This window comes from Monopterus albus, unplaced genomic scaffold (genome assembly GCF_001952655.1).
Source record: "Monopterus albus unplaced genomic scaffold, M_albus_1.0 scaffold25.1, whole genome shotgun sequence".
NCBI lineage: Eukaryota > Metazoa > Chordata > Actinopteri > Synbranchiformes > Synbranchidae > Monopterus > Monopterus albus.
In genome coordinates, this window is record NW_018127905.1 from 715,283 (window position 1) to 725,296 (window position 10,014).

At 40.3% G+C, this 10,014-nt stretch overlaps 1 protein-coding gene across 1 annotated transcript in view; it reads left to right on the plus strand.

Annotated features, from left to right (window-relative positions):
* The first annotated feature begins 1,735 nt into the window (after positions 1-1,735).
* Positions 1,736-10,014, plus strand: part of camk2d1 (calcium/calmodulin-dependent protein kinase (CaM kinase) II delta 1) — a 104,354-nt gene continuing 96,075 nt past the window's right edge. Inside the window, exons 1-2 of the mRNA XM_020594854.1 lie at positions 1,736-2,117; positions 4,952-5,046. Of these exons, the coding sequence (XP_020450510.1) occupies positions 2,056-2,117; positions 4,952-5,046 (157 nt within the window). The 5' untranslated portion in view covers positions 1,736-2,055. The remainder of the gene's footprint in view (positions 2,118-4,951; positions 5,047-10,014) is intronic.

Consider the following 10,014-nt stretch of genomic DNA (forward strand, 5'->3'; position numbering starts at 1 on the left):
ACTGGTGGATTAGGTCAGATTACATCTTAAATGGGGATTAATGAAGATCCACTTAACAGCAACTATTCAAGGTAAAATTGATCAGGCTCTTAAGTAATTTTTAAACTGGCTGTGTACTGCGAAGACTTTAGATGTCTTAAATTTGTTTTTGACTTAGTTTTGTTTCAAGAGTTTTTTGCTCAGTCAATCTACTTTGGTGAGTTTGCCCGAAGGCATAAACAATTACACCAGTTTCAGAAGCATCGTGTGCTAATTACTTTGATTAGCAAAGTCCTTCCTACTAAAACTGACTCAGTATATTGCAGAATGTGTATCCCTAAGGGACTACTCAGTTGTCTCAAGGACTCCATCTGATACTTTACAACTGAAGGATAGTAACTTGTCACTGAGAATTAAGGCTGAATCTTGACTTTGGAAACAGTGGAGGTGGAATTAGTTTAGCTATAGTCATGGCAGGAAGATAGAACACCTCAAACCATCTAGTGTATAACACCAGAACAAAACTAGTCTCAACATCTTCTGGGTCAAAGGTTAGGGTCAAAGGTCATTGACCAGGACTCAGTGAACATGGATGACATCCACGTCTGATACCAGAAACCATCTTTGAACAGTACTGGTGGAAAGTAAGTGCAAGTACAATTTTGAGGTAATCACCAATGCAGGACTCAGATGTTTATGTCAGCAGTTCCACGAAAAAGTGACCAAAAATCATCAGTATAGAACAGATACCAAATATTTTCATAATTTAAAAATGACTATTATGTTAAATGAGATTAACCTGATTTTTTTCAAATATTATAGATTTGTTTTCAACATTCTCTGTTTTTACTTATATTATGCATGTAAACATGAAAATGTGGCTGGGGGTGTTTTAGAGGTTCAGTATTTAATATTTTGTGATGAATTTTGTCTGGTTTTGTTTGGTTACTGTCTAGGATAGTGATTAACGGGGATCCGAATAAAGAATAGTTCCCTTCCTCATAGCAGAGCGGGGCATGGCAGCAGGTCAACCCTACTGCCTCTAGATGAAGCCCTTGTGCAGCGTTTCCAAAAAGAAAGCACTCAGTAGCTTCATCAAGCTAGAACCGTATCGATCGCAAATCGGATGTTATTTTACCTTCAAAATAAGGTAAAATCCAGGTCAAAAGAAGCGTTGGTTGTCAAATCCATCGCTCAAATTAATGGGTAGTGTCAAGATACGGCGATACTCTGACAACGGTGAAGATTGAATTTAGTATAAATTTACTTTTGTAAAATATATTGCAGTGCATTTTCTTTAACATGGGCTATTTTGGCTTGAAAGTAAGGAACTAAATTATAACAGCAATAAACTAACTGTGGTTCCTACTGATCCTAAAATTATGTGAAAACTAAAAAATAATGTCACACTTTCTTTAGCCTAATTGTTTGTTTAGTTGTTGCTTAATTTTCAATTACTTATAAAAGTCACAAAAAGTGATTTTAAACAAATGTAATTTAACGTAACTTTACATAGCTCATGCACTTTACTTGAAAACATAATGGAAGATAAAAACTAATTACATGAAAACAGTAAAAAAGAGCTCTAAAAATACATAAAATAGTGGTCTAAATGCTAAATTGGGTTTACAATGATCGATAAAACGCGCTATCAGGGACAGTGCACATTTTCCCTAAAGTGGGCTACATTTACAAAAGAGGACAATTCAATTAAAGTTTTTATTTTGAAATTTAGTCACCGGATGTGAGATGTCGCACATTGTCTGTCTTGACTGCCTTCACTAATCCAAGTGTCAGTGTAGAGACAAACACAACGGAAGGTCGCGACGTCTCTGTCAACTCCAGGAGACAGCAGGGTCTGCGAACGGCAGTCGTGAGGAGCGAGGCCGAGCTTTTATTGGCACCCAGGAGACATTTCTAAAAAAAATAAAAATAAAAAAAATCCCGAGTTAGCTTTTATTTTATTCCTACGAAAGGCGGCAAGTGACTTTGTGGGACACACAGGTGAAAGGGTTTGTGTGGAGTATTAAAGCAACTGAGACGGTCAGTTTCCTAAGTCGCTCTGCTCACCTTAACATGGCTTCAACGACCTGCACCAGGTTTACCGATGAGTACCAGCTGTACGAGGAGCTTGGAAAGTAAGTTCCCTCAATTTTTAAACATTTTATTATTAATTTTTAAGTTAAAGCAATGGTTTTATTACATGTAGGCGAAACCTGCGCGAGAGACCCACGCCTACCTACCTTGATAGGGTTCAGTTGGCGCGAGCGCCTATCCAACAATTTATTTGATTAGCGACCATTAAAAAGAATTGAACTTTATTTAACCCGAGGTCTTAAGTTTATTGGCTACTTCCTCTGTTCTCATGTTTACCAACTTTTTGAAATCTGTTCTGCTCGCCACCGCCCGTCAACTTGTATTTTGGTGGAAGTGTGTTTTAATAACAGGCGACCCAATTGAAAAAGTTATTGCATTTGAAAGCACCGTTATCACGCGGAGTATAAAAGTGGATCCTGATAATTTGCAACTAGCTTTGCGTTCCAGCGGGCATGAACCTCTGGTGACGTGCCAGGCAAGTAAAAACGAGCACAAATCTGAATGGAGATTGGTGTTGGTCTCATTAGCGGCGCAGGTCTGGCATCCTGTTACCAGCTGTAGTGAAACGAGGCGCACCTCAAATGTATGTATGTAAATCTTCTGCATATAAGAAACGGAATGCCCGTCTTAATAAACTGATTAACTAATGATTGTGTTTGCAGAAGTTTGTCTCTTTGCATAATGCAAGGTATTGGCATTCCCCAGCTGGTTCACACAAGAGCAGTAACTTAGCTTCATCTAGAATATCGGGTACTGTTTTTTCCTGTTAAACACGAAAAAATGCTAAAAACGCGGCCCTCAGGCAGGTCGGTCAAGGTGTGGCTCTTTACTCTTGGGTCTGGCTTTATGCCATAACCTGTCTTGAAGTTTGTTCTTATAGTGAAAAGCGTAGATCAACCGCAAGCATATCAGATGGCCAAGCTTATTGAATAATAAACTGCAGCGGAGTACTCTGAGCTGATACAATGACATCTCAACCTCAGTCATGATCAGATAATTGAAACCACCGGCTGTTGTATCGATGATTGCGCCACTGTTCAGGGAGCAGGCATTAAAGCTGGTATGGAAGTGAACGTGTACCTCGAGGAGAAACCTCCTGTAATGGCACTGTGTCCATAGTAATTTTCATTCTTGGTGTTCCATAAAGTGAGCATCTATTTTGAAGCCTTTGGAAAGGGGGTGCTTGAGTGTAAGGTGAACACCGAAATGATCTAATTTAGAGAGTGTTGATTGGTGAATTTGAAGAGCACTTTTAAAATCTAAGTGCCACATTGATCGTTTAATTCCTTTTTGTGCAGAGCAGTGCAGTCTGCACCAAGACCTGTGCCTTTCACTGATGCCATGTTAACCCTTGGCATCCTTGTGCAGCCTTTCATTCACACTTTTCCATTCATGAAGTAAATGAAATCAATTAAACTATAATGATTTTTCTTTTGGGGGTGTCCTGTAGAATTGGTGGTTATTTTATGCCACATTGAAGGAATAGGTTGGATTGTCTGATTCTGGTAGATACGTGACAATTCAAGGTGCTTCATCACACTGTTGCAAAAATCTGTTTAAAAAAAAAAAATCCAGCCTTTAACTACATCAGCCTTTAACTACACTGAAAAACACTGGGCTGAGAGATGCACAGTCAGGGCCTACAAGTGCAGGTGTTTTCAGTTATTACACCTTAGACCTCTTATCAGGTCTGTGTGGGTGTGTACGTCTCCCTCTTTTTTCAGGCAGTGTTGTTGCATTTCTTTGAGGAACAACATCACCTCTGTGTGCACTCTAGAATATCTTGAGAGCCGTACTCACTTGAAACTAGGGATTATCTAACAAATATATGTAACATTATTAATATAAACATTTTGTTAAGGAGTTGGGTAATATCAGTAAAGCACAGAATTGCATAAAATAGTTTTTTATCTTTTGTGTATGTTTAATAAAAATTAATTAATGGTTGTATCTCTGTCTCTTACATTATTAGAGTTATTTTAGAGCTGTCCTGATCCAATACAAAGTATGGGCATTGGCACCCATGCAGGAATATTTCACAGGATCCGTATCGACCAGATTAGAGCCACTCCAATTCCAGTCCTTGCTTAGAACTATAGTCTTGTATTTGAGTGGACTCAGTTGTGTTTCTGACTGATAAGCTGCTATATTAATCAGTCCAGTAAGCATAGCATTGTTTGTATGAACAGCAGAGTAAATGTGTGGTGTGTGCCTCACCTACTGCAAATTGACCTCTCCAAGGTATACCCTGCCTCTCGCCCACTGTCAGCTGGGATTGGCTCCAGCAGGCTTCTGCAAATCTAAGCCTGCAGCAGTTGAGGTTTACTGTACTTGGGTTTATTATTTTCAGCTTGTCTGAAAGCGATATCTCAGGACTGCCGTGTGGGAATTTGTTCATATTTGGCACAAACATCTACTTGAGAGCTCAAGGATGAACTTACATTTTGGTGGTGGAAGGTCAAAGTCACAGTGACCTCAGGTTTGTCCCATTCCCATGAATTTGACTGGTTGGTGGAGGCATACAATCGCATTGAGGTAATTCTAGATTAGTCAATAACATGTTATTTGTATAGCACATACAAAAAGTTAGTGCTTTGCATAATCAAATGATAGTTGATGAGCATGAACAGTTTTTGCAGTACAATATCAGGAATAAATATACTTGAATCAGATTAAAATAAGTGCAGCAAATGCAGACAGGCCACGGAATAAAGGGAGAAACCTTAATAAATGAGTGGTCTCTTCCAGGATGACACTGCCTCCATCCATAGGGCATGAGGGGACACCAAATAGTTTGAGTATGAAAATGATGGGAAACTGTCCATTTTGTCAAATCTTGCTATATCCCTGATCACCAACTCTTTGTGTTGTGTAGGGGTGCTTTCTCTGTGGTGAGAAGATGCATGAAGATTTCCACAGGACAGGAATACGCTGCCAAAATAATCAATACGAAGAAGTTGTCTGCCAGGGGTGAGTACATGTCTTGAAACCTGGCTTTAAGGTAACAAAAGCTGGAGTTGTACACCATGTTGTTGCTGTATTAACTCTTGCTGAGTTTCAAATTGACGCCTCGGCAGCATGTCCCACCGGGACAGTATCTTTGCTTAAAACACTTCCTTCTCAAGGCATATCGCCCCTTAAAACGACTTCCTCCTTTGTTATGACTGTACATTTATTCTCACACCTTCACTATGTTCCTCTTAGTCATGTGTGTAGTAGTGGGTAGTGGTCAAGTTTCATATAGTAACAGCTATGCTAACCGCATCTTACTATTGCAGCTTAAAATTCACTTTCACTTCCACCCTTTTGTAACGACACTAATCAAAGTGGCGCTGACATGAAGCAGCCCAGCTTTTCCTTCTGTGACTCATTCTATGTTATTTCTGATGAGCAGCACATGACTCACAAGAGCCAGCTTTCACATTGAAAGACAAGCCAGTGAGGGCAGTGTGGTAGCACTGGCAGAACTGAGGAAAAACTTTTTATTCCCCTCACCTTTTTCATTCTTCACCAGTATGTGTGCAGCGTGGGCTGAGTTCCTGCTGTCTGGATGCTGCACTGCTCAGTGATGACCTTAATGGGCTGATAGAAAAGCACACACATGCACAAAAAAATGGAGATATGCTTGTAAAGGCACAGAGTGATGGTAAGGGACTGCACGGTGGCAGCAGATGTCAATTGTCATGGGGGAAGCAGGGGCTTTCCTCACAGCTGCAAGAAGAAAAGCAGAATGGGGGAGTACATGCGGTTTTAAAAAAAGAGACCATACAAACAATGAAACAAAAAGTAAAAAAGGGAAAATCTCTTGGCTGATTTGATGGCTCTGGCTCCCATATGATGAAAAAAATGGAAGCCCTAAAGATAAAGTCTGTGGCTCCTGAGTCTAATTATTGGTGCCGTATTGTAGCTCCAGAGGGGAGAATATGAGCGATGAAAGGTTGGAGAGCAGAAAGAGAAGAGGGCAGGTGTTTATAGAAGGGAGTCCATGATTGATTCCATGCTCTGATTTATTTGGCTGAATGCCTTCGCTGAGCCCAAGCCTCCCTCACCTGAAGCAGAAAATGAGTGAAATGGAAAGATGAGAAGTGCAAGAAGTGCTGTGTGTGCGTGAGGACATGCAATTATTTGTTTCTAATTTCTCAGTCCACAGAGATACATTCAAATGATAAGTGTGGTTTAATATAACTTGGGCCTTTGTTCCCATTGGTAAAATTAACAGTATACTCTCCAAGTTGAATGCCTAGAGATGGGAGTACATTTCAGTGGGATTGAAGCCAACCCCCATGTTTACCAAACTTATTTGGAGGAGACAGTGAAGGTTTATTTAACATTTTTTATTCAAAATATTAGTAAACACCCATCAGTTTACAGACCAACCTCCTGCTTTTGTATGGATTAACAACAAAAAAGATAACGTGTTAATTAGCCAGCTTTAGAGGTGCTGGTGGTTTCCCCCATTTCCAGTCTTTAAGATACACATTAAGCTAACTCTCTGCTGGCTGTAGCCTTGTATTTAACACACAGGTGTGAAAGCAGTAGCTGTCGATCTTCTTTCTGACCAAGAAGGAGAATAAATATTTTACCCAAAAGATCAAACCCTTGATTTAAGAGGAGTTCAAATAGGCTTGAGAGTGAAACACAGAACTCAACTTTCATAGTACTTGAATCTTTCATTACAGTTCTGTAATGACTGAGAATACAGTACAGAAAGTGTTCTTGTACTGTAACAACTGAAAGTCTGCTGTCTTTGCATAGATTTCTGTATGAAGCTACACATCTAAATTGAGGGTGCTCAGTTATTATTTGGAGATGAAAGGAAAATTAGCATTACTAACACTTGTAAATGGTAGTACAGAGCAGCGCAGGTAGTATTAAAGGAATGGGGCACAGAGCTGACTTACTGCAGCCTTTCCACTCTGCTGTGAGACTGGATTTGATCCCTGAGGTGATCTTAGTTTTCTCCTAACTGACAGAAATCATGGCTAGAACTATTAAAAAAAGGGTCATTTTGATGAGCTCTTTGGTCTGTCACATCTAGTCTGAGGCCAAGCTTAGCCTCCTGTTTATAGCCTCTTTATACCCTCAAAATACACATGGGTCATACTATAAAACATGTGTATCTGCATATATTGATTAATTTAGTGTTAAATACAATTCGCAACCTCAAATCATGAAAACCACCATAATCCAACTTACAGGGGTTTCATAAGACAGCATTCGTGTTCAGAATCGGGGAAAACCAGCACTTGAGGCACATTCTGCTTTTAGGCAGGCAGGCAGACAGACAGACAGACAGATACAGTAGCTTACTGTTAGACTGGCTGATTGATATTCAAGCAGGCAGGCTGAACTGAAGGTCACATTCAATGAGGGGAAACCCCAGAGTTGCTGCCAACACTACTGCTGCTGCTACGTGATGAAAAATCCTAAACAGGAAAGCTTCATCTCATTGGCATTATGTGGCTATAAACCTTGGCTTCACAATAAAGGCAGTGCGCTTCCAAGGAATGTTGATGTGCCTGTAAAGTACAGCTGAACCTGAAAGAACAACATCAGGAAGACGTTCTGACAGAATACATCTTGGCAGTGTGTGTTATATCACACAGTCATCTGTTTGCAGGTATCTGTGATGCAGCCTATTCAGCTTTGTCACTAAGAATACATTTGTTTTTGTGTAACCATATTTATCTCTATTTTCACACGTGAATATATCAGCATTATGTTTTGAATACCTAGACTGAAACCTTGCCTTTGTGTTGATTTGTAGATCTTGTGAGAATGTATTTGTGCACCTGAAGAATTCTGTCAGAATATGTTACAGCAGAAGCACTAGACAAGGTCACCGCTCCACCCAGGGGAGGCAGGAAGTGGGCTGTTCCTGTGTAGATAGGACAGGGCCTGAATTGAGAGCAGCACTGGTGTCTGCATGGACCTTCACGGACGCAGGCGAATGACAAAATTTATGTCATTCAGGTGCCAAAAGCACAGATTGGCCTTTAGGGTGCAGCTTCCTTTCTGACTGCTCAGTTTCTATCGAGAACTGAAAAACAGCAATAGTAAATAGTGTAGCACTTGTTGCTTATGTGTCATTTTGTAATATCTAAGAATTCATATTTGCATTTTTGACGTTTACGTAATTGCTTGTTTTAATTGTAAATTGTTGCACAATGTGTTACTTTTTGTTAAGTTTTTGTGGTGTTCTGATATAATGGGTAATGTTGGAAGTGAAATATGAAGTGAGGCAATCATAGAATTTGGTGACAGTACTATGAAAATGAAATGTTGGATATAATCAAAATGGACACGGACATTAGACGTGGATGTCTTTTTGTTGACTATTGTCCATTTGTGTTGATGGATATGTTAGTATATGCATGTGGGTGTACAGGCCATGCACACAGTCCATGTGATAAGTTTTGAGCTACAGAGTCTGTACAGACTGGTGGACATGGGCACATCACATGGATTTTTGTGGCTACACAGACATAGAAACTTTATATTGCATTCAAGTTGCAGTGGTATAAATGACACTGGAGCTGTGCTTTGTTCCTTCTTTGATTAGAAATAGTATTTCATATATCCATGTATCATTGTTATATTTGTTGCATTCTAACTGAAATATGTCCATTGAATTAAATATTGAAAGTTTACAACTTTGAGGGTTGATACAGTGTAGCCAGTGTTATAATTAGCTGGGCCTGCTGTAGTAATGGTAAATAATGAAGAAACACTGCAGATATGTAGCTTTGGGTCTTATGCTTGCCTTTCACATTTGGCAGTATCAGTCAGTACAGTAATATAAAATTGTAAGAGGTTGGTATATTTCCTGTCCCAGTCTTTATAGCAGACAAGGCCAGAACAGGTAAAACATAATCCAGATGTAGTGAACTGAAAGCCTGGCTTCATTGATGGCGCCAGGCTGTGTGAAGGGAAAACTAGGGTAGCAGTTAAACACATACCTAGTGATGCTTGGACTCAGCAGAGTGGAAATGATCACTTGACAAACCTACCAGGCTGTGGAAAAGCTAGATATGGTTCAGGAGCCAGCCATCCATTCTGTCATTTTTGCTTCTGGAAAATACCTGAGGCCCCAGCCTCTTGTGGTGAACTCTTCATTCCCATGGAAACAGAGATGGAGTGCTAAATATAGTCTGTGGGGTAATATAGGCCTATATTAAAGTCTTTGTGCTGTTAATTGTGTGAGTGTGCATGATGCTGTCAGTGTTCTGTGAATCAGCTGGCTCAGACACATTAGCTAAACAATGAACAGTATTATCATTTACTCAATGTGAAATAGGGTGTTTTTGGTCCAGCTTCATTTGACAGCAGTGGGCAGTGGTAGTTCTAAGTCATTGTTGTACAGTACTTACACCCATACACACAGACTGCAGATTACCTTGCCTGTGCCAGCTACTTCTTATGTCAGCTATAAGCCCAGCAAGAGAGGTGATAGCCCGAACCCTCAGCCCCATGGTTTATATTGAGACTGGGTCAACGGTGCCTAAATCCCTCCTGCCACATCCACTGCATACACACACACAAACGCAGCGTGTATTAAAAGTGCTCTGTCAGAGGTGTGTGTGTGGTGCTAGCAGTTGGCTTAGCAGCTAATGACAGGGGCTCAACATGCCATTTACACAGCACCCTGTTAAGAGTACACATGAAAGGGGATGGATTAAAGGAGAGAGATTATGTGTGTGTGATTATAAAGGGGAAAGACGGTAACACAGAGCGGCCATGTATATAGTCTACATGGTTATCGGTGTTTCTTGTCATCCCTCAGACCCTGTCTGACCCACATGGCCTATGAGTTGGATGACCAGTTGACACAAGCACAGTAACCCCTGAGAGAACATCCCGATGTCTCTCTCACCACTTAAACAGTCTGTATCTCATGCCTAAAGTAAGTCTACTGAGCCTGACTTCTTATGTCACAAC